We start from the raw sequence: 25,288 nt of genomic DNA on the forward strand, positions 1-25,288 counted from the left end.
GACCCACAGGTTGAGAACCACTGCATTAAACCATCAGACCATCATTCGTTCTAATGTTTCAGAAGAGGAATTGTTCTTAAAAAAAAAAAAAGAAACCTCTCCAACTATCCCCCCTCCTCTCTTTTCCAGGTCAAAAACGCGAAAGCTGAGGGAAAATCACCCAGGCAAAGGCCGACTCCCAAGGGCGAACTACCACTCCCGGCAGCCTTTGCTCCCAGGCGTGCGCGGCCCCGCCCTCCCAGCCCCGCCCGCGAGGCCCACGGTCGGGCTGGCCGAACGAGTGGGCGGGGCGGAGGGAGGAGCCTCCCCCGCCGAGCGGGCGGGGCCGAGAGCCTGCCCGGGGATCTGGAGCGCGAGCGGCGCAGGAGCCGCGGCCGGTTCGGCGGCGCTTCCAGGCCGAGCGGAGGCGGCGCAGGTGAGCAGCGCGTGGCCGGCCGGCTGGCCGGGCTCGGATCGGGCAGGGCAGGCGGCGGCCGCGTTCTCCCTTCCTCCGCCGGGCAGGAGCCGGGATGCGTGTCCGGCTCGGGGCTTGTTTGGAGGGCTTTGCTTTTTGCAAGGTCGAGCTGGCTTCCTCCCTGCCCGAGAAAGGGCCGGTGGTGGTGGTGGTGGGGGGTCCTTGCTTCCTCTCCCCCCCCTTTTTGCAACGAGAAGCCCACTCCGGTTGCAAAAAATCAAGCGTGCACGGGTTTCCCCCCGTCCTCCTCCTCCTCCCGGCGCGTTCAGACGACCATCCTGGGATATCCCCGCCGCGGGACTTTTTCTATTGAAGGGTCAATTGGAGCCCACCCGGGTTGCGGGGGAGAGGAGGACCTTTGCAAGACGTGATGGCAGCGAGGGAGGAGGGAGAAAGCCGGTCTTGTGAAGGCCGTCTCTGCTGGAGATGCGTGTTGGGTGGGTTGTGCGAAAGGCACGCGAACCGATTCGAGGAGCTTCCCTCCCCCCCCCCCCGAGCTTCGTTTGAGGGCAGCTGCAGCCCGGAAAGGGAAGGATTTCAGCCTTATGTCCTAAAGTGTGCCCCCCCCTTTTAATAGGTTCAGACGTTGGAGGGAAAACACGTCTGAATTCGGTTCGCGTTTGAGCCCTTTTGCTAGTTCTGGGGCATGTGGGGGTTTTGGAGGGTTTGCCTCGCAAAAAATCTATTTTGGGGGAAAGAGGTATTTTGTTATTGTAATGGAGGAGGTCCTTTCTTTTTCTTTCTTTCTTTCTTTCTTTCTTTCTTTCTTTCTTTCTTTCCTTCCTTCCTTCCTTCCTTCCTTCCTTCCTTCCTTCCTTTCTTTCTTTCCTTCCTTCTCTCTTTCTCTTTCTTTCTTTTTCTTTCTTTCTCTCTCTCTTTCTTTCTTCTTTCCTTCTTTCCTCCCTCCCTCCCTCCCTCCCTTCCTCTTTCTTTCTCTCTCTCCTCTCCCTTTTTCTTTCTTTCTCTTTCTTTCATTCTCTCTTCTCTCTCTTTTTCTTTCTTTCTTTTTCTCTCTCTTTTCTCTTTCTTTCTTTCCTTCTTTCCTTTCTTCCTCCCTCCCTCCCTCCCTCCCTTCCTTCCTTCCTTCCTTCCTTCCTCTTTCCTTCTCTCTCTCCTCTCCCTTTTTCTTTCTTTCTCTTTCTTTCATTCTCTCTTCTCTCTCTTTTTCTTTCTTTCTCTTTCTCTCCTCTCTTTTTCTTTCTTTTTTGATGGGTTGTAGACAAAATATTACTCCTTTTACAAACTTTTTTTTTTTTACAAACCGTTTTACAAACTTTTAGTGGCGGGTCTGAATTATGAAATGAAATGATGACTTAGGAAGAACTCAACAGGAAATTTGCCGCCCTCCACATGCCTTCTTAATGGCAGTCCTGTGAGATGGATTAGCTTCTGTCGGAGTTTGGCAAAACTTGGGCTTTGAAAGTGTTTTTCGACAAGCCCGGATTGGGAATCCGGCTTTAATTGGTTCGCATGTTTTATGTTGGACCCTTTCGAACTGTTTTTCTTAATCCGGGCTCGCCCTGTGGATTTTTCTATAAATTCTGCAGGTCACCTGATTTCCCTCCGTCTTCTTCCCTGTAACCGTTTTATAGCTACTTCTTAATTTTTTTTTTCCCCTTCTCTGTCCTTCCTTTCTTGCATCACTTGTGTGCCTAATCATGCTTTATCAGGAGGATATGTTTTGCATGGTGTACCCAAACGCATTGTAAGCAGAGGAGAATCGGGTGACTAAAGTATTTTAACTATACACAGTGGAAGGTTGCAATTGAACCATTGCTCTGCTCGAGTTAGCAACCACACCAAAAGTCATTATAGTCGTTTATGACCACAATAAAGCTGGGCTCATGGGACACACAATTGCACATTAATCCAGCAGAGATTACCACGCTGAGTTGCACATCCTTCTATTCCACGCTTCAGTGTACAGTAATCCTTGACTTACAACAGTTAGTGACCGTTCAAAGCTACAACATCACTGGGGAAAAAAGTGACTTGGAACCATTTTTTTTCACACTTAACCTTTACGGCAGTGTTTCTCAACCTTGACAATTTTAAGGCATGTGGACTTCAACTCCCAGAATTCCACAGCCAGCATTGCTGGCTGTGGAATTCTGGGAATTGAAGTCCACATGCCTTAAAATTGTCAAGGTTGAGAAACACTGCGTTACGGGGTCACGTGATCAAGATTCAGACGCTTGGCAACTGACTCATATTTATGACGGTCGCAGTGATCCCCTTTGGCGATGGAAAATCGATGGAAGCCAGCTTCACTTAACAACCGGGTTACTAATTTAACAAGCGCAGCAATTCACTTCAACGACGGTGACAAGGAAGGTCGTAAAATGGGGCTAGACTCACTTAACAAACGTCTCCCTTAGCGACCGAATTTTGGGGCTCAATTGTCGAGAACCACCTGCGTTGTGTAAACTCAGAAATGTGGGATCCTTAGGATTGTTTAGAGATGGACAAGCCTCTCCGTGAATAAAAATTAGGGTGATTTAGCGCACAGGAATTCCAAATGGATTTATTTCCCGTTATTTCTCAAATGCCGCCGTTGCCTCCGACATGACAGATTGGCTTGAAAATTTTCCTTTCACGCATCTTCTTTTTTTTTTTCTACTACTTTATCAACTTTTTCTAACAATGTTGCTCCTTGTTTTGGTCTGTTTTTTTTCCCTTCTATGTTTGAAATTCTTTGGACACTTAATAATAATAATAATGTTGGAAGGGATTTTGGAGGTCATCTAGTTCAACCCCCTGCTCAGGCAGGAAACCCTACACCATTTCGGACAAATGGCTGTCCAGTCTCTTCTTAAAAACTTCCGGTGTTGGAGCATTCACTGCTTCTGGAGGCAGATGGTTCCACTGGTTAATTGTTCTCACTGTCAGGAAGTTTCTCCTTAGTTCTAGGTTGCTTCTCTCCTTGATTAGTTTCCATCCGTTGCTTGTTGCCCTGCCTTCAGATGCTTTGGGGAATAGCTTGACTCCCTCTTCTTTGGATCAACCCCTGAGATACTGGAAAACTGTTTGTTGGAAACCTGCTGGGAGAATCCCAGAACGACAATCGCACAGCCCCGGGACACTGCACCTGTTGTAAATACCTGTTGGGAACTGATCCAAGAGAGAAGCAACCTGGTGTTAACGGGGAATTTCCTGTTTCTCATTAAAAAGTCACTCCCCCCCCCCCCGTGCTGTTGTAATATGGCCGGCTAGGGGATTCTGGGAGTTGAAGTCCACAGGTTGCCAAAGTTGGACAACTCTGCCTGTAGACTGTGGTCCTCAGTAGCCACTTTGTTGTGTTATCTGAATTATTTCCTTAATGATTGCTTTCAATTTCTCATTGCGAGCTGGGCAGCCTGTAAGCAGAAGAAATGAATAAGACACAAAGGATGCAGTGGAAAGGAAATGAAAAGGCGATCAGTTGTGGCGGTGCGTGCATTTAAAGCAGTGGTTCTCAACCTTTTTAATGCCGCGAACCCCAACCGGTCGTAAGTCGAGGACTACTCAACTGGTCGTAAGTCGAGGATTACTCAACTGGTGCAGCACCGTTTGCAGAATGGGACTTTTTGGCGGGCTCAGCAGGACAGAGACAGCCTGGACAATTCCTATTGGCTTTGGAAAGCCAATAGAATTAGACTCTATTCAAGAGACTCTATTCTATTGGCTTTCAAAAGCCAATAGAATAAAAGGGAGTAGCACAGCTAAGGAAAGGGGGGAAAAAATGGCGGACTGCGTTGTTTGGCGACCCCCGTGAAATGGTCGTTCGACCCCAAATGGGGTCCCGACCCACAGGTTGAGAACCACTGATTTAAAGGGTTGGAAAGAACATACGTGCTCAAAGCAGTTTGAAATTAGCAAATTCATTTCAACTTTGAGCAGATCTGGCCGGGTGGATCTGGGTACTTGAGCACCCAAAATGTTCAGATAGAAACATGAAGACGTGTGCTTAGAGCAGGGAGATCTCTGCTGGATATTTTTAATATAAAAGCGGAATGGATTTCATAAGCGTCGAATTGCAAGGAGCAGAATCCAGCCAAAACCTCTGCAGAATAATAAACATGCGGCTATAAAGCCTCACAGAGAATTAATGTCTTGCTTCCTGAAACGCATCATTTCAAAATTGATGTGTCAGCTTGTTAAAGGAAACTCGATGTTCTGTAAATTGGGAATGTTTGTGCCACATTTGAATCATATTTCAGTTCCTAGAAGAAGGGTTATTGAGAAAAACAAGGGTTATCAGTAAGCAGTGTTCCTTATGTTGGTAGAACAGATCTGAACTCCCATCTAACCATGGCTAATAGCTCAGGAGGACACCAAGTACAGGAGAGTAAATAACAACAACGATAATAATAATAGAGTTGGAAGGGACCTTGGAGGTCATCTAGTCCAACCCCCTGCTCAGGCAGGAAACCCTATGCCATTTCAGACAAATGGCTGTCCAGTCCCTTCTTAAAAATTTCCAGTGTTGGAGCATTCGCCGCTTCTAGAGGCAGGTTGTTCCACTGGTTAATTGTTCTGACTAACAGGAAGTTTCTCTTTAGTTCCAGGTTGCTTCTCTCCTTGATTAGTTTCCATCCGTTGCTTCTTGTCTTGCCTTCAGGAGCTTTGGAGAATAGCTTGACCCCCTTGTCTTTGTAGGAGCCCCTCAAATATTGGAAGACGGTTATCATGTCTCCCCTAATCCTTCTTTTCATTAGACTAGGCCAGGGGTAGGCAACCTTGGCTCTTTTATGACTGGTGGACTTCAACTCCCAGAATTCCTGAGCCAGCCGTGCTGAGGGGAAAGGGAGAAGTTTCCAAGCTGAGCCAGGCTGGCTCAGGAATTCTGGGAGTTGAAGTCCACGAGTCATAAAAGAGTCAAGGTTGACTACCCCTGGATTAGACATACCCAATTTCAGCCACCGTTCCTTATATGTTGTAGCCTCCAGTCTCCTAATCAACTTTGTTTCTCTTCTCTGTACTCTTTCTAGAGTCTCAGCATCTTTTTTACATCGTGGTGACCAAAACTGGACGCCGTATTCCAAGTGTGGCCTTACCAAGGCTTTGTAAAGTGTTATTAACACTTGACGTGATCTTGATTCTATTCCTCTGTTAATGCAACCTAGAACTGTGTTGGCTTTTTTGGCTGACTGCCGCACACGACTTGCTCATATTTAAGTGATTGTCCACTAGGACTCTGAGATCCCTCTCACAGTTTCTACCATTAAGCCAAGTTTCACCTCGTCTATACCTATAGAGTTGTTTTTTCTTGTCTAAGTGTAAAATCTTACTTTTATCTACGATGAATTTTGTTTTGTTAGATAGGGCCCAGTGTTCAGATTCACACATCTGAATGACTTCAGGTTGGGGGAAAGAATGACTTTGCTATATCAATATTAACTGCAGCTACAATTTCTCCAAAGATGGGCCATTTTCATCCAGAGAAAATACGGTGGCCCAAGCTACAGAAATATTGCTCTTCTCTTTCCTTCTCTTGTTATTGGCACGTGCTAGGTAACTCAACCTCAATCCCAACTTTGAATCTACGTTGACTTTGGGGCGCTAAGGACTTAATTAAAAAGTTCTCCTGCTTTTTATGGCAGCTGCCAAATGAAATGGGTTGGTCCAGGAATCGGCCTGAAGAACATTTTGATAAGGCCTAAAGAACATTTTGATATGACCATTGATGTTTCTAGAAACAATGGGGGGAAAACTAGTGAAGAAATTAAATCATATTTGCCTAGAGGAAGATAGGCTGGACATGTTGAGCAAGAACTAAAGCCACCGGTTATCTAAATGAATCATGGAACATTTGGGTGTAGAATAGTCAGTGTTAAATCAGCTGGCTATGTAAGAAGCATGTGATTCAAAAAAAAAAAGGACATTTTTGACCTTTTCATTGTTGCTCGCTCAGAATACACATCCATCCTGTTGATAAAATACTGGGACAACAGTTTAATGAAACTACATTTTTATAAATGATTGATTCTCCAAAGCACTTGAGGGCAGGACCAGAAGCAACGGATGGAAGCTTATCAAGGAGAGAAGCAACCTGGAACTAAGGAGACATTTCCTGACAATGAGCACCATTAATCAGTGGAAGGGCTTGCCTTCATAAGTTGTGGGTCCTCCAACACTGCAGCTGCCTTTTCAAAAAGGCAACTGGACTTTCTTGGTTTCTTCCTGGAAGACGTTTCGCTTCTCCTCCAAGAAGCTTCATCCGTTCAGCAGTGACCACGAGGAACGGATGAAGCTTTTGGGGATGAGAAGCGAAAGGTCTTCCAGGGAAAACCAAGAAGGTCCAGCTACCTTTTGAAAAAAAGCATCTTTGGGACAACATTGACCCGGATGACTGAGAATCTCCTTAGACATCCATCATTAGAGGTTTTTGAGACTGGACAGTCCTTTGTCTGGAATGATAGGGTCTCTTGCTGGAGTAAAGGGGGGTTGGACTAGAAGACCTCCAAGGTCCCTTCCAAGTGTTATTCTGTATTCTGTAACCTGTGTTGACGTTGCTCATGAAAGCAAGCCAGAAACAGGAGACAGTGAGAAGATTGCAGAGCCCGTGGTGATCTGAGATTTTATTTTTCTAGAATACCTCGTTGTAATATCAGAATTTAATTTAAAAACATGGGGGATATTTTAACTGGTCTCTTGTCTAAGGCAGGGCTTTTCAACCAGTGGTACGGGTACCACCTGTGGTACAGTGGCACCTGGCAGGTGGTGCGCGACCATCCTAGAAAAGTGGTAGCAGGGGAGGGGAATGAGTTGAACCGGTGGCAGCACCGCACAAGCCTGAGCAAGAGACGGCTGGAGCTGCAGGGCTGTCAGGGCTCAGCGGAAGCGCCAGGATCAGCGCCAGGCTCCAGCTGGAGCTCAGCACTGATCCTGGCACTTCTGCTGAGCTCTGAACAAGCACCAATTAGCTGGAGCTCGGCGCTGATCCTGGCGCTTCTGCTGAGCCCAGAAGAAGCACCAATCAGCTGGAATGTTGCAGCATCTCCAGGGCCTTGTGATTTACATTCAGATGCTTGGCAACAGATTCCTATTTATGACGGCCACAGTGTCCCAGGGTTATGTGAAGGGACCAAAACCTGCTGCAACCACCCAGCAGATGGGGGGGGGGAATAAAAACCAAACAGCCCCCCACCCTACCTCCGCTGCCAATCCTCAACAGAAATGATCACAACAATGAAAACCTCGGACAGGAGGAAGAGCGCCACCAGGTGGGCAGGCAGGTGTCTTGCTTGGCTGTGCCTTGGGGGGGCACTTTTTTCATGCCGTTCTAACTTCTAAGAGTCACTAAGCCAGCGGTTCTCAACCTACGGGTCGCGACCCCATTTGGGGTCGAACGACCATTTTACGGGGGTCGCCAAACAACGCGATCCGCCATTTTTCCCCCTCGGGGCGGTGCCGCGCATGGGGGCGGTGCTGTGCATGTGCGCCGTGCATGGGGGCGGCATGCGCGGCATCCGTGTGACAGGGTCGCTGTCACACAAAGGTTGAGAATCGCTGCACTAAGCAAACTGTTGTAAGTCGAGGACTACCTGTACTTTATCACTTTTTTCCTTTTTTGGGGGGGGGTCATCAACTTTTTGACCCCTTGCTAGGCACCTGGTGGTCCTCGGATGTTGCCATATCCTAAAAGTGGTACAATGGGTGAAAAGGTTGAAAAGCCCTGGTCTAAGTGAAACCAAACTGGTCATTCTAAGCCCGAGAGATCTCGCTGGCCAACCTTGTGGAGACTTAGAACTAAGCTTAGATCTGGTTAGTAGTGGAAAGGGAGAAGACCAGAAGATCTGTAAAAGGAGCTACACGCTGAAGTCAAAATCCTTTGCATCTCTCCCATCGCGTGAGCGACACATGCGAAATTGTGGTCTCACATTCAGATCTATCTTCTCTGCAGTGCTAATTTAAGTCTATCAATCAATTAGAATAGAGCTGGAAGGGACCTTGGAGGTCTTCTAGTCCAGCCTCCTGTTCAAGCAGGAGAACCTATACCGTCTCAGACAGGTGAATGTCTAGTCTCTTCTTAAAAACTTCCAGTGTTGGAGCATTCACCGCTTCTGAAGGCAAGCTGTTCCACTGGTTAATTGTCCTCACTGTCAGGAAGTTTCTCCTTAATTCCAGGTTGCTTCTCTCCTTGAACAGTTTCCAACCATTGTTTTCTCGTCCAGTTGCCCTCTGGGGCTTTGGAGAATAGACCCCCTCTTCCTTGTGGCAGCCTCTCAAATACTGGAATATTGCTACCACATCCACACACACCCCAAGGGGCTTGACCTGAAGACCTCCAGGGTCACTCTCAGCTCTATTCCGATGGATTGATTGATTGAACGAATCAATCTGCAGAAAGCCAGCCTACGATATTCCTGTTTTGTAGTCTGTTTGTCCCCCTGTTTGCTAGTCGATCGCAGCAGTAAATCCTTTAAAAGCTTATTTGATTGAATGGGATTAAGAGGTTTTTATCTGACGGATAAAGGCTTTTAAGCTGCCCTTCTAGGTTTCCGCAGCGCGTCGAGTTTTTGTAAGGGCAGGGGTTTTTTTTAATCATGCCTGTTTTCCTTTTGCTGCGCAGAGAAACTAAAATTCAGAGCAGCTTTACGGATAGTCCTCGGCTTACAACCACCGCCAAGCTCCAGGTTTCCATCACTATGCGAGACAATTCAGGGGATTTTGCCCCATTTTACAACGTTTCTGTCCACGGTTGTTAAAGCGAGTCGCTTCAGTTCTTAAGTTAGTAACTCGGTTGTGAAGTGAATCTGGTTTCTCCCGTTGACTTTGCCTGTCGAAAAGTCACCAAAGGAGGTCACATGACCCCTCCCCGGGACACTGCGACCGTCGTAACTAGGAGTCAGTTGCCAACTGTCTGACTTTTGGTCACGTGACCCTGGGGGAGGCTGCAAACGGTCGTAAACATGAAAAAGGGTCCTAAGCTACTTTTTCTGGGTGCCGTTGTAACTTTGAGTGGTCACTAAAGTACCTGTTGTAAGTTGAGGACTACGTGCATTTTTGTCTAAGGTAAATCTACACTAAAAGAAAAGTGTTCAGAGGAAGGATGATTTGCTAATTTACCTTTTTCCTGCTTTCTTTCTTTTTTTCATTCTTATCTTTCCAATCTTCCTTCTTTCTTTCTTTCTTTCTTTCTTTCTTTCTTTCTTTCTTTCTTATCTTTCCAATCGTCTCTTTCTTTCTTTCTTTCTTTTTTTCTTATCTTTCCAATCTTCTCTCTTTCTTTCTAAACTTTCTTTTCTCTTTCTTTCTTTCTTTTCTTTTTTCTTTCTTTTTTTCTTTTCTTTCTTATCTTTCCAATCTTCTTTCTTTCTTTCTAAACTTTCTTTCTTTCCTCCCTCTTCCCTTTCTTCCTCCCTTCCTTCTTTTTCCCTTCAGCTTTTCTTCCTTCCTTCCTTCCTTCCTTCCTTCCTTCCTTCCTTTCTTTCTTTTTTCTTTTTTTTCTTTCTTATCTTTCCAACTTTCTTTCTTTCTAAACTTACTTACTTTCTTTCTTTTTCATTTCTTTCCTTTGGTTCGAGAGAAGCCCGGCAGAGGGACAGATCCAGAAAGGTTTTTTTTTTTGTATTTCTTCTCAATAGAAAGAAACACTCCATGCTAATCTTTTTATACAAGCATCCTGAAGAAACGTCACTCCTGTCCTCACATTTATTGAATGCATACTATGGAACATGAGGGAGAAGATGAAGCGCGGCCCACGTCATCACCCATGTACCATGTGGAGAGACAAGTGTACAATCAAGGGATCCTGCATGGGCAGCTGCACACAAAGGACAAAACAACTCAGCCTCTTGGCCAAAAGATAGCGCACGCTCTTCGGTAAGCATAAAATCTGTGTGGTTTCATTAAACTAATCAGCTGGCCATTCTTCGGATCCCATTGAGGTGGTCCCCGACTTACAGAAAGTTGTTTAGTGACGGAATGGAATAAAATGGAATGGAATGGAATGGAGTAGAATAGAATAGAATAGAATAGAATAGAATAGAATAGAATAGAATAGAATAGAAGAATAGAATAGAATAGAATAGAATAGAATAGAATAGAATAGAATAGAATAGAATAGAATAGAATAGAATAACATGGGATGGAATGGAGTGGAGTGGAACTGAATGGAGAATAGAATAGAAGAATAGAAGAATAGAATAGAATAGAATAGAATATGGAATGGAATAAGAATAGAATAGAATAGAATAGAATAGAATAGAATAGAATAGAATAGAATAACATGGGATGGAATGGAGTGGAGTGGAACTGAATGGAGAATAGAATAGAAGAATAGAAAGAATAGAATAGAATAGAATAGAATAGAATAGAATAGAATAGAATAGAATAGAATATGGAATGGAATGGAATAAGAATAGAATAGAATAGAATAGAATATGGAATAGAGTAGAGTAGCAGAGTAGAGTAGAATAGTAGAATAGAATAGAATAGAATAGAATAGAATAGAATAGAATAGAATAGAATAGAATAAAAAAGTAGAATAGAGTAGAATAGAATAGTAGAGTAGAGTAGAATAGAATAGAATAGAATAGAATAGAATAACATGGGATGGAATGGAGTGGAGTGGAACTGAATGGAGAATAGAAGAATAGTATAGAATATGGAATGGAATGGAATAAGAATAGAATAGAATAGAATAGAATAGAATAGAATAGAATAGAATAGAATAGAATAGAATAGAATAGAATAGAAAATACGGAATGGAATGAAAAGGAACGGAATGGAACAAAATAGAATAGTGTATAGAACAGAACAGAATAGAATAGTATATATAAAAAATACAAATATTACAGTACACCCACTCCCCTGGAGACTATTTTTATTACCTATATTTCTTCTCATATAACAACTAACAATATACAATATATTTCAATGGTGCCCTCATCCCCTCCAAAGCATCATATATTCTTGAGCAGGTTTATTATTCCCTTTGCCTTCCACCAACACCATTTTTTATAAAATCCTCCCATATTTCATTACAATTATTTACTTTAAACGTCCCTTTTTTAAAGTTTAATTTCTGTTCATGTATCATTTATTACCATATTCCACATTTCGTTATGCCACTCATTTCTTTGAATAATCCACTTTCCCTCTGCAAACGTCTGCAGAACTGGAGACATTTCATTTCTGTTCGAAGCCTCCTCTCCTCCGCCGCCTTACTCTAACGACAAAATGAACACCACAAAGTTTTTCCCTCTTGACCGTTTCTTTCGCTTGACTGACCACATGTTTTTTTGCTTTGGGCGTTTTCAGCTGTTCTTCCAAAAAAGCCAAATCGGTCCTCTATAGCTTTTTCCCGATTTTAACATGGCTTCCTCACTATCCCGTGAAAGAATATTTGATGGGAGACGTGGTCTCGGGGATCAGCACGGGGGTCATGCAGCTGCCTCAAGGTTAGTAAAACTGCAGCTTTGAAAAACAAAATCTTCAGCCCCCTACATCAGGGGTCTTCAAATTTGGCCCTTTGATGATTTGTGGACTTCAACGCCCAGAATTCCTCAGCCAGGCACGCTGGCTGAGGAATTCTGGGAGTTGAAGTCCACAAGTCATAAAAAGGCCAAGTTTGAAGACTCCTCCCAGAATTCTTCAGCCAGGCACGCTGGCTGAGGAATTCTGGGAGTTGAAGTCCACAAGTCACAAAAGGGCCAAGTTTGAAGGCCCCTCCCAGAATTCCTCAGCCAGGCACGCTGACTGAGGAATTCTGGGAGTTGAAGTCCACAAGTCACAAAAGGATCAAGTCTGAAGACCCCTCCCAGAATTCCTCAGGCAGGCACGCTGACTGAGGGATTCTGGGAGTTGAAATCCACAAGTCACAAAAGGATCAAGTCTGAAGACCCCTCCCAGAATTCCTCAGGCAGGCACGCTGACTGAGGGATTCTGGGAGTTGAAGTCCACAAGTCACAAAAGGATCAAGTCTGAAGACCCCTCCCAGAATTCCTCAGCCAGGCACGCTGACTGAGGGATTCTGGGAGTTGAAATCCACAAGTCACGAAAGGATCAAGTCTGAAGACCCCTCCCAGAATTCCTCAGGCAGGCACGCTGACTGAGGGATTCTGGGAGTTGAAATCCACAAGTCACAAAAGGATCAAGTCTGAAGACCCCTCCCAGAATTCCTCAGGCAGGCACGCTGACTGAGGGATTCTGGGAGTTGAAGTCCACAAGTCACAAAAGGATCAAGTCTGAAGACCCCTCCCAGAATTCCTCAGCCAGGCACGCTGACTGAGGGATTCTGGGAGTTGAAATCCACAAGTCACGAAAGGATCAAGTCTGAAGACCCCTCCCAGAATTCCTCAGGCAGGCACGCTGACTGAGGGATTCTGGGAGTTGAAATCCACAAGTCACAAAAGGGCCATGTTTGAAGACTCCTGCCCTAAATGAAAAATAAATTGTGTATGTGTCTTGCTGCAGGTTTTCTTTCATAATTTGAAATTTGACATTTGACTTTCAAACAAGTTGCTGACCGAGAATTGAATTGAGGGGGGGTGGGAAACACTGATAAGTTACAACCGTCTAACTATTCTTCATTGAACCATTTATTCCAATAATTCAATTGTGCATCTCACTTATTCTTTCCTTTTTTTTTTCTTTCATGTTTCTCTCAGGATTGGCGTATGCGTCACTGGCTGCAGTTCCTCCAGTGTTTGGCCTGTATTCTTCATTTTTTCCAGTCTTTCTATATACATTTTTTGGAACTTCCAGACATATATCAATAGGTATCTCTCTTAATGTATCTGTGGTTTTGCAGTTTGCCTTGTAAGGAATGATCGTATGTCAAGGGCTACTCGTACGTGTCCAGCGTACATTTGAAAGACCTTTTAGTCGTTTTTGAGAAAATTTTCAGGTGTTAAGTACCAACGATACATCATTTGTTTAAAAAAAAAAGTTGTCTTTCCAGCAGTTTCTTTCACGTATCTGGATGTTGTTGGCCCTAACGCTGGCTTCTCCAAACTCACCCCCTTGCAGGAACCTTTGCTGTAATCAGCCTGATGATTGGCGGAGTAGCTGTGAGAGAAGTCCCCGATGAATGGCCTGGCATGACGGAGACCAACTCGACCAATGGGACCGACGCCCGAGATGCTATGCGGGTGAAAGTGGCGGTGGCGGTCACCTTGTTGTCAGGTCTTATACAGGTAAGGGGTGCAGCAGCTGAATAGAATTAGAATTAGAATAGAAAAAATGGAATGGAATATATGGAATAGAATAGAATGGAATAGAAAATATAGAATGGAATAGAATAGAATAGGAAATAGAATAGAATAGAATAGAATAGAATAGAATAGAATAGAATAGAATAGAATAGAATAGAATAGCAGAGTTGGAAGGGACCTTGGAGGTCATCTAGTCCAACCCCCTGCTCAGGCAGGAGACCCTATACCATTTCAGACAAATGGCTGTCCAGTCTCTTCTTAAAAAGGGAAAGAAGAAGAAGAAGAAGAAGAAGAAGAAGAAGAAGAGAAGAAGAAGAAGAAGAAGAAGAAGAAGAAGAAGAAGAAGAAGAAGAAGAAGAAGAAGAAAGAAGAAGAAGAAGAAGAAGAAGAAGAAGAAGAAGAAGAAGAAGAAGAAGAAGAAGAAGAAGAAGAAGAAGAAGAAGAAGAAGAAGAAGAAGAAGAAGAAGAAGAAGAAGAAGAAGAAGAAGAAGAAGAAGAAGAAGAAGAAGAAGAAGAAGAAGAAGAAGAAGAAGAAGAAGAAGAAGAAGAAGAAGAAGAAGAAGAAGAAGAAGAAGAAGAAGAAGAAGAAGAAGAAGAAGAAGAAGAAGAAGAAGAAGAAGAAGAAGAAGAAGAAGAAGAAGAAGAAGAAGAAGAAGAAGATGATAAGGTTGGAAGGGAAACTTGGAGGTCATATAGTCCAACCCCCTGCTCAGACAAATGGCTGTCCAGTCTCTTCTTAAAAACTTCCAGTGTTGGAGTGCTCATTCACCGCTTCTGGAGGCAGGTTGTTCCACTGGTTAATTGTTCTCACCTTCAGGAAGTTTCTCCTTAGTTCCAGGTTGCTTCTCTCCTTGGTTAGTTTCCATCCATTGCTTCTTGTCCTGCCTTCAGGGGCTTTGGAGAATAGCCTGACTCCCTCTTCTTTGGGGCAACCCACAAAGAATTCAGATTCAGAAGCAGCTTTAGCTATTGCTTTCATCTAAGTCAAAATCTGATTTTCCTAAGTCTTGTTTTTGTTTTTTGCCATTCAAGATGAGGCTGAGCATCTTCCATCAACGTGGGGTCCTTGGTGCTCTCTGAGCTTGGTGGTTTTCCTGCAGGCGTTTCACTGATGCTGTAATCTGGTTTGGTAATGAAACGTCTGCAAGAGAATGACCAAGCTCGGAGAGCAGAGAAGAGCTCACCGTTCAACCTTAAGCTGCAAATATTCTCTTCGGTCAAGTCCACGAGTGTTTTTGTGGTGGTGTGGTCTCTTAGATTATATGAGACACCAACAGAGTATGAGAAAGGTGTGGCCAAGTCATGTTGCAGACTTTGTACTCTGCATTTGTATTAGAAACAGAAACCTCTGCTAAGTTAACCTGGCTTTTTATTTCAAAAATAACTTTATTTATTTATTTATTTATTTATTTATTTATTTATTTATTTATTTATGAGACTTATATACCGCTTTAAGTGCAAGCACTCTCTAAGCGTTGTACACCAGTAAGCAATATATATATATATTTACCTTGCCCCCAACAATCTGGGTCCTCATTTTACCTACCCCGGAAGGATGGAAGGCTGAGTCAACCTTGAGCCGGTGAGATTTGAACCGCTGACCTGCTGAACACAGTCAGCTAAAGTGGCCTGCAGTACTTGCACTCTAACTGTTGCGCCACCTCGGCTCTAATTTTCCGCTTGAATAGGACAGATTTGCTTAGATTTACACAACAGACTTGGAAAAAGGTCATAGAAAAGAACAACAACAAAAAAAATGCACAGCGGTGGTCACCCTTCGTGATTCTCATTGAGCAAATATTTTCATATAATTTCTTGTTCTGTATGACTGGAAGCGTCTGGCTTACATTCTTGTAAGGAAATTGTGTGTGGGAGGGGTAAGCATGCTGCTGTGAACTGGTTTAAAAATCAAAAGTGATTTCAGTGACTCTTGCTAGAATGTGGGTTTTCTTCCTATTAGTTGTGTTTAGGACTCCTTCGTTTTGGATTTGTAGCCATCTACCTGACGGAGCCCCTGGTGCGTGGATTCACCACTGCTGCAGCCGTGCACGTGTTTACCTCTCAGCTGAAATATCTGCTTGGGATTAATATCAAACGATTCAGTGGCCCCCTGTCTGTTCTTTACGTAAGTATCTATCTCTCTGTCCATCTATATCAGGGCTTTTCAACCAGTGGTACGGGTACCACCTGTGGTACAGTGGCACCTGGCAGGTGGTACGTGACCATCCTAGAAAAGTGGTAGCAGGGGAGGGGAATGAGCTGAACCGGTGGCAGCACCGCACAAGCCTGAGCGAGAGACGGCTGGAGCTACAGGGCTGTCAGGGCTCAGCGGAAGCGCCAGGATCAGTGCTGCTTTCCAGCTGATTGGTGCTTCTTCATGACTGTCAGGGCTCAGCGGAAGCGTCAGGATCAGCGCCAGGCTCCAGCTGGAGCTCAGTGCTGATCCTGGCGCTTCTGCTGAGCCCAGAAGAAGCGCCAATCAGCTGGAATGTTGCAGCATCTCCAGGGTCTTGTGATTTACATTCAGATGCTTGGCAACTGATTCATATTTGTGACGGTCACAGTGTCCCAGGGTCATGTGAAGTGACCAAAACCTGCTGCAACCATCCAGCAGATGGGGGGGGGGGGCGCGGAATAAAAACCAAACACCCCCACCCCATCCCTGCTGCCAATCCTCAACAGAAATGCTCACAACAATGGAAACCTCGGACAGGAGGAAGAGCAAGGACGGGTGGGCAGGCAGGTGTCTTGCTCAGCTGTGGCTTGGGGGGGGCACTTTTTTCAGTGCCATTGTAACTTCGAACAGTCACTAAGCGAATTGTTGTAAGTCGAGGACTACCTGTACTTTATCACTTTTTTCTTTTTTTTTTTTTTTTGACTTTCATCAAGTTTTTGACACCTTGCTAGGCGACTGGTGGTCCTCGGATGTTGCCATATCCTAAAAGTGGTACAATGGGTGAAAAGGTTGAAAAGCCCTGATCTATATCATCTCTCCATCTGATTGTCTATATCAGGGGTAGGCAACCTGGGCTCTTTTATGACTCATGGACTTCAACTCCCAGAATTCCTGAGCCAGCCTGGCTCAGCTTGGAAACCTCTCCCTTTCCACTCAGCGTGGCTGGCTCAGGAATTCTGGGAGTTAAAGTCCACCAGTCATAAGGTTGCCTACCCCTGCTGTAGACCAAATGGCTCCATCTATAATAGGATGCTTCACTTAACTAGGCTGTTTATTTATTTATTTTATTTATGAGACTTATATACCGCTTTAAGTGCAAGCACTCTCTAAGTAAGCAGTACACCAGTAAGCAATGTATATATATATTTACATTGCCCCCAACAATCTGGGTCCTCATTTTAGCTACCTTGGAAGGATGGAAGGCTGAGTCAAGCTTGAGCCAGTGAGATTTGAACCGCTGACCTGCTGAACACAGTCAGCTAAAGTGGCCTGCAGTACTGCACCCTAACTGCTGCGCCACCTCAGCTCATCCTAACCAATGGGACTTAAAAAGATGGTAATAAGCAAGCTGGTAGATTTCGTTTGGCCCTTTGCTTCCTACCTGCTTCGGACAATACAACCAATTTAAGGGAACATGGGAGTTGTAGTCCTGAGAACTCTTTGGAAGATTGCTCCTGTTGCAGTCCCAGAATAATGGAATAGATTTTCTCAGGCCACAGACAAGTCTCCTTAGTGGACCCCATCCAAAGCATCGGATAACTCTCCTGGTAATCCTGCAGACCTAATTGGTCACCTTTCTGTCTTGTCTTACTTCAGAGCTTGATTGAGGTGTTCTCCAATATCACCAAAACCAACATGGCCACTTTAGTCATTGGGCTCATCTGCATCGTTCTGCTGCTGGGCGGCAAAGAAATCAATGACCGTTTTAAGAAAAAGTTGGTGGTTCCGATTCCGCTGGAGATCATTGTGGTAAGTCTTAAACCCTAGCTAAACCATTCACTCAGAACACACAGCCTACAATGACAGAGTTGGTAGGGACCTCGGAGGTCTTCTAGTCCAGCCCCCTGCTCCAGCAGAGACCCCGGCCTATACCATTCCAGACCAGTCTCTTTTTGAAAGGCTCCAGTGATGGAGCACCCACAGCTTCTGGAGGCAGGTTGTTCTGCTCGTTAATTGTTCTCGCTGTCAGGAAGTTTCTCCTTAGTTCTAGGTTGCTTCTCTCTTTGCCTCGTTGCTTCTGGTCCTTCCTTCAGTGTTTTGGAGAATAGGTTGACCCCCCTCTTCTTTGGGCTAGCCTCTCAGATATTGGAAGACTATTATCATGTCACCCCTAGTCCTTCTTTTCATTAACCTAGACATACTCAATTCTTGCAACAAACAGATAGGTAAAGTAAGGTAGGTAGGTAGGTAGGTAGGTAGGTAGGTAGGTAGGTAGGTAGGTAGATAGATAGATAGATAGATAGATAGATAGATAGATAGATAGATAGATAGATAGATTATTGATAGATCATAGATACATAGATACATAATTAGATGATTGATGATAGATGGATACATAGATAGAGAGAGAGAGAGAGAGAGAGATGCATACGTAGATAGATAGATAGATAGATAGATAGATAGATAGATAGATAGATAATGGGTGTGTGGATGGATAGATAGATAGATAGATAGATAGATAGATAGATAGATAGATAGATTATTGATAGATCATAGATACATAGATACATAATTAGATGATTGATGATAGATGGATACATAGAGAGAGAGAGAGAGAGAGAGAGATGCATACATAGATAGATAGATAGATAGATAGATAGATAGATAGATAGATAGATTATTGATAGATCATAGATACATAGATACATAATTAGATGATTGATGGATACATAGATGATAGAGAAAGAGAGATACATGCATACATAGATACGTAGATAGGCAGATAGATTAGATAGATAGATAGATAGATAGATAGATAGATAGATAGATAGATAGATAGATTATTTATAGATCATAGATGCACAAATAGATGATTGATAGATAGATGGATACATAGATAGATGAGAGAGATATATATGCATATAGATAGATAGATAGATACATAGATATACATAAATACATTGATAGATGATGATAAATGATAGATGATTGATAGATATAAATAAATATACTTAACTAGATGATTGATAGATGGATACATAGAAGATAGATAGATAGATAGGAGAGAGAGAGAGAGAGAGAGGTAGCAATAGCACTTATATACCGCTTGCTCCAGCAGGAGACCCTATACCATTCCAGACAAATGCCTCTCCAGTCTCTCCTTAAAGACCTCCAGGGATGGAGCACCCACAGCTTCTGAAGGGAAGCCATTCCGTTGACTGATTGCTCCCGCCGTTAGGAAGTTTCTCCTTAGTTCTCGGTTTGCTTCACTCCTTGGTTCGAAGACAATGATAAAAACGGGATTCCTTTCCTCAACGTTTCTTCTGAAAATTCTTCCACCTGAACTCTTAAGTGTTTTGTTTTGTGTGTGTGTGTGTGTTTAAGGTGGTCATCGGGACGGGAGTTTCAGCTGGAATGAATCTGTCCAAGACTCACAACGTCGATATTGTTGGGAACATTCCTAGTGGGTAAGCAATTCCGCCCCAGATTTCTGCTGCTAAACAAGGGAGTTGTGAAGTGAACGATTGCTCCATTTTAGGACCTTTCCTGTCACGGTTATTAAAGGGAATCACTGCCGTTGTTATGTTAGGAACACGATTGTGTGAAATAAACCTGGCTCCCCCCATTCACTTTGCTTGTCAGAAAGTTGCAAAAGGGGATCGTGATCCCCAGGACACCGGGACCGTCATAATTGCATGCCAGCTGCCAAGCGGTCACATTTTGATCACATGACCAAGGTCCTAAGTGTGAAAACTGCTCATAACTCTCTTTTTTCCGTGCCAACGTAACTTTGAACGGTTGCTAAACGAATGGTTGTTAAGTCAACGGCTACCTATAATCTTAGAGCCTCCAAATTTATAATAATAATAGTAACGACAACAACAACAATATAATAACAATAATATAATATAACAATGTAAGAAGGAGAAGGGGGAAGGAGAGGAGGAGGAGAAGGAAGAAGGGAGGAGGAGGAGAAGAAGAAAGAAGAAGAAGAAGAAGAAGAAGAAGAAGAAGAAGAAGAAGAAGAAGAAGAAGAAGAAGAAGAAGAAGGAAGAAGAAGAAGAAGAAGAAGAAGAAGAAGAAGAAGAAGAAGAAGAAGAAGAAGAAGAAGAAGAAGAAGAAGAAGAAGAAGAAGTGGTGGTGGTGGTGGTGGTGGTGGTGGTAGTAGTAGTAGTAGTAGTGGAAGAAGGAAGAATGGACTGGCTATCCAGTCCCTTCTTTTTTTTTTTTATTAAAAATTTTTATAAATTTTTACAAAAAGACAAAAAAAAACAATACAATACAATACAAAAACAAAGCAAGACAAAACAAAACAACCCTTCCCCAACCCTCCCCAAAACCCCCACTCCCTCCCCCCCCCGGAGCTTCCCAGAGCAGAATATAGGTTTAATTAAAAAAAGTTAAAAAAATTATATGGAAAAAAAAGAATATAACACTAAAATATATGTATATATATATAGAAATAAAAGTTATAAAAAGGCTAGATGATATTTTTTTATATCCAATTTAAATTGTATAAACTTTATCCATTTATCCCAAACAGCAAGAAATTTCTCTTGCGATTGTTCTTTTAAGAAAGCCGAAATCTTTGCCATTTCCGCCAAATAAGACACTTTAAGAAACCATTCCTGCAAAGTAGGCAAAGATTCCTTCTTCCAATATTGTCCTACTAACAGCCTTGCGGCTGTAATCAAGTTCAACATTAATATAACCTCCTTTGTATCACAATCAGTAACTATACCTAATAAAAATAATTGTGGAGTAAATTTTACCCTCCTTCTAAAAATTCTCTGAATATTCCACCATATCTTAATCCAAAAAGCTTTTATATTTCTGCACGACCACCAGATATGATAATAGGTGGCATCCAAACAACCACATCTCCAACATTTAGGCTGTAGGTCAGGGTACATAAGAGACATTTTTTGTGGATCAAGGTGCCATCTATAAAACATTTTATAAAAATTCTCCCTTAAATTCTGTGCTTGTGTAAATTTAATATTTCTCACCCAGATAGTTTCCCAGGTATCCAGTAGAACTGGTTCACCAAAATTCTGCGCCCATTTAATCATACAATCCTTAATTCTGTTTCTGAATCCAATTCCACTAGAACCCCATAAATTCTCTTAATATGAGTTTGTCTTTGATCCTTCACTTGCTTAATAAAATTTTCATCTTCTCTGAGAAAACCCACCTTACGATCCATCTTCCATCTGTCTACTAATTGCCTATATTGAAACCAAGAATAAATAATATTTTCATATGCTAGCTCTTCCAATAGTTTTAACTGCCAATTTTGTCCATCCCATCTAAGTAACTGTGTATAAGACACCGTATCCATTTTGACACCTCTTTTTATCCCCTCTATCGCATGCCAAGGTATAGCCCATAATGGTATTTTAAAATCACTTTTATAATATTTTCTCCAGACCCTAAGTAAAGAAATTCTTATAATATGAGATTTAAAAGCCCGGTCCACCTTTTTATTAAATATTAAATAGGCATGCCAACCAAAAAGTAAATCCCATCCCTCCAAATGGAGTATCTCCAAATTTGTTAAATTTACCCAATCACTAATTGATGTTAAAACCACCGCATCATAATATAATTTCAAATTCGGTACCTTGAGTCCACCTCTCTCACGGGAGTCTTGCATGATTTTAAACTTTACCCTTGGTTTTTTCCCTGCCCAGATAAATTTGTTAATACCTTTCTGCCATTCACTTAAATTAATCTCATTCTTCAAAATCGGTAACATTTGAAACAAGAAAAGGAACTTGGGTAGAACATTCATTTTTATCACTGCAATTCTTCCCATGAGAGATAATTGCAACTTCTCCCAATTCCTCAAGTCTTTCTGTACTCTAACCCACAACCTTTCATAGTTATTCTTAAACAATTTTGCATTAGAAACAGATAAGATCACCCCCAAATATTTTACCTTATTAACAATTTCAAAACCCGTCAAATTAACCAAAATCTGCTTCTCCCGAATGGTCATATTTTTAGGTAGGATTTTAGTCTTATTAACATTAATCTTAAAACCCGAAACCAGACCATAATGATAAGTCAACTGTAATAACTTTACTACAGAATAAGTAGGTTGCGACAAAGTAACCACCAAGTCATCTGTAAAAGCTCTTAACTTATATTCTTTTTTGTTAACTTCTATACCTTTTATCTCCTGCGACTCTCGAATTTTGATCAACAATATTTCCAATGTTAAAACAAACAGCAACGGTGATAATGGACATCCCTGCCTAGTACCTTTCTCTATTGTAAAAACCTCTGACAAACCTCCATTAACAATAAGTTGTGCCGTTTGTTTTTGGTATATTGCCGTAAGAGCTTGTAATATCTTTTCACCAAGATTCATCTCTTCAATTACTCTTAACATAAAATGCCAATTCAATTGATCAAAAGCTTTTTCAGCATCTAAAAATATCAGCCCTGCAGAAATTTGATTATTCTTATCTAGATATTCTAATAAGTTAATAATTTGTCTAGCATTATTTTTCATGTACCTACCAGTTATAAACCCAGATTGATCCTTATGCACAAGATAATGCACAACCCTCATAAGCCTATTTGCTAAAATTCCCTTCTTAAAAACCTCCTGTGATGAAGCACCCACAACCTCTGGAGTCAGGTTGTTCCACTAGTTAATTGTCCTCACTGTTAGGAAATTTCTCCTTAGTTCTAGGTTGCTTCTCTCCTTGATGAGTTTCCATCCATTGCTTCTTGTCCTGCCTTCAGGGGCTTTGGAGAAGAGCTTGACTCCCTCTTCTTTGGGGCAGCCCCTGAGATATTGGAAGACTGCTATCATGTCCCCCCTCGTCCTTCTCTTCATTAAACTGGACATACCCAATTCCGGCCACCATTCCTTGTATGTTTTAGCCTCCAGTCCCCTGATCATCTTTGTTGCTCTTCTCTGCACTCTTTCTAGAGTCTCAACATCTTTTTTACATCGTGGTGACCAAAACCGGATGCCCTATTCCAAGTGTGGCCTTACCAAGGCCTTGTAAAGTGGTATTAACACTTCACGGGATCTTGATTCTATCCCTCTGTTAATGCAGCCTAGCACTGTAGCACTGTAACGTAACTGGATTTTTTTTTTCTTACTACTTCTTATAGATTATCCCGTCCTCAAATCCCTGACGTCAGCTTAATCCCAGCAGTGTTTGTGGATGCCATTGCTATAGCTCTTGTCGGGTTCTCCATGACCATCTCAATGGCTAAAATCTTTGCTCTCAAGCACGGCTACACAGTGGACGGAAATCAGGTAACCTAATTGTAACCTCGGGCTTGGCTACTCGTGACCTGGATAAAACCCTGCAATCGATAAAATTGTGTTTCCCAGTACAAGTATTCCTCTTAGTGTTTTGAAGTTACAACAGCACCCGGGAAAAAAAAAAAAGTAACTTACGACCAGTTTTTGTGCTTACGACCGTTGCAACATCGCATGATTAAAATTCGGGCGCTTGGCCACTGACTCATATTTATGACGGTTGCAGTCCCTTGATCCCCTTTTGTGACCTTCTCGCTAGCAAAGTCAAGTTTGTGACGCATCCTCTTCTCTCCCTTTTCTCTTCTCCCAGGAACTCATCGCGCTGGGCATCTGTAATTCCACCGGATCCTTTTTCCAGACGTTTGCCGTCACCTGCTCCATGTCTCGGAGCCTTGTTCAGGAAGGCACTGGAGGGAAGACCCAGGTGGGGAAAATGCCGACTTTTTTATCTGACATCTTTCCCTTTGGTTAAGACAGTGGTTCTCAACCTTTTTAATGCTGCGACCCCCAACTGGTCGTAAGTCGAGGACTACTCAACCGGTCGTAAGTCGAGGACTACTCAACTGGTGCAGCACCGTTTGCAGAATGGGACTTTTGGCGGGCTCAGCAGGGCAGAGACAGCCTGGACAATTCCTATTGGCTTTTGAAAGCCAATAGAATTAGACTCTATTCAAGAGAGTCTATTCTATTGGCTTTCAAAAGCCAATAGAATAAAAGGGAGTAGCACAGCTAAGGAAAAGGGGGGGAAAAATGGCGGACTGCGTTGTTTGGCAACCCCCGTGAAATGGTCGTTCGACCCCAAATGGGGTCCCCACCCACAGATGGAGAACCACTGGGTTAAGGAGAGTAAGAAAGGGTACACGGCTGGCCCCATTGAAAGGTATCCCCTTACTAGGTTGAGTAATGTCAGGCACAATGAGAACACCTCCATTAATTGGGCTAATACAGGGGTCCTCAATCTGTGGGACACAGCCTCTTGGCTACCGGGCCGTGAATGGCTGCCCAATGCATGGATGTGTGTGTGTGCACTCTCCCCCCCCCCCACTCTCGCTAGTGCTGCCTTGAGGATCGTGCCGGCACTAGCCCCGCTCCAAGGGTCACACAGGCGCTAGGCCCGCCCCGAGGGTCACACAGGCACTAGGCCCGCTCCGAGGGTCACACAGGCGCTAGCCCTGCCCCGAGCGCCACACAGGCGCTAGCCCTGCCCCGAGTGTCACACAGGCGCTAGGCCCGCCCCGAGGGTCACATAGGTGCTAGGCCCGCCACAAGTGTCACACAGGCGCTAGGCCCGCCCCGAGGGTCACACAGGCACTAGCCCTGCCCCGAGTGTCACACAGGCGCTAGGCCCGCCTCGAGGGTCACACAGGCGCTAGGCCCGCCCCGAGTGTCACACAGGCGCTAGGCCCGCCCTGAGTGTCACACGCGCTAGGCCCGGCCCGAGTGTCACACAGGCGCTAGCCCGCCTGGCTCAGGAATTCTGGGAGTTGAAGTCCATGAGTCATAAAAGAGCCAAGGTTGCCTACCCCTGTCCTAGACCTTATTCTTACTAAAATGTTTTTCTGATTTTTTTTTTGTTGTTGTTGTTCAGATTGCAGGAACTCTGTCCTCAATTATGGTTTTCTTGGTGATTATAGCCATTGGTTACCTCTTTGCACCTTTGCCACAGGTAAGTGAGTCACTAGATAGTCTAAATCAGCCGAATTAAAATTCCTGTTTTAACAGGCCACCATATCTGTGTCTGTTAAAGCTAGCTTTCTTATTGCTTGGTGGTCTCAGAATTGGAAACCCAACAGCATAGGTAATTGTTAGATATTTTAACCGTGTATCCTTTTCTCTGGTGGTCTCCCATAAACACCACTAGCTTTTTCTAAAGTTCTTTCAAAATGCAGGAAGTCCCCAGTCATCTTGGTTTAAAGACAACCCACGGTTAGGAACAGAGCCTGTTGTAGCAAAATTCGAATTAAATACATAATGATTCAAATCCATTACACAATACCATGGTAATGCAGTGGTTAGAATATAGCATTGCAGGCTGACTCTGCCCACAGTCTGGAGTTCAATCCTGATGGGGCTCAAGGTTGACTCAGCCTTCCACTCTTCCGAGGTTGGTAAAAGGAGGACCCGGATTGTTGGGGGGGACAATAGGCTGACTCTATAAACCGCTTAGAGAGGGCTGTAAAGCACTGTGAAGCGGTATATAAGTCTAAGTGCTAAGCGCTATTGCTATATCATAATACTGTAACAGCTCGTATACAAATCTGACTTAAGAAGTGATGTTGAGAACTTGT

General features: G+C 43.4%; 1 protein-coding gene across 1 annotated transcript in view; it reads left to right on the plus strand.

Annotated features, from left to right (window-relative positions):
- The first annotated feature begins 285 nt into the window (after positions 1-285).
- The window catches only part of SLC26A5 (solute carrier family 26 member 5), a 41,280-nt gene continuing 16,277 nt past the window's right edge, over positions 286-25,288 (plus strand). The window contains exons 1-11 of the mRNA XM_039363764.1: positions 286-415; positions 10,024-10,261; positions 11,702-11,841; positions 13,051-13,161; positions 13,412-13,578; positions 15,557-15,721; positions 17,369-17,521; positions 19,097-19,179; positions 22,847-22,994; positions 23,311-23,424; positions 24,589-24,666. Of these exons, the coding sequence (XP_039219698.1) occupies positions 10,098-10,261; positions 11,702-11,841; positions 13,051-13,161; positions 13,412-13,578; positions 15,557-15,721; positions 17,369-17,521; positions 19,097-19,179; positions 22,847-22,994; positions 23,311-23,424; positions 24,589-24,666 (1,323 nt within the window). The 5' untranslated portion in view covers positions 286-415; positions 10,024-10,097. The remainder of the gene's footprint in view (positions 416-10,023; positions 10,262-11,701; positions 11,842-13,050; positions 13,162-13,411; positions 13,579-15,556; positions 15,722-17,368; positions 17,522-19,096; positions 19,180-22,846; positions 22,995-23,310; positions 23,425-24,588; positions 24,667-25,288) is intronic.

This window comes from Crotalus tigris, unplaced genomic scaffold (assembly GCF_016545835.1).
Source record: "Crotalus tigris isolate CLP2741 ecotype Arizona unplaced genomic scaffold, ASM1654583v1 scf7180000019599.1365583, whole genome shotgun sequence".
NCBI classification, from domain to species: domain Eukaryota; kingdom Metazoa; phylum Chordata; class Lepidosauria; order Squamata; family Viperidae; genus Crotalus; species Crotalus tigris.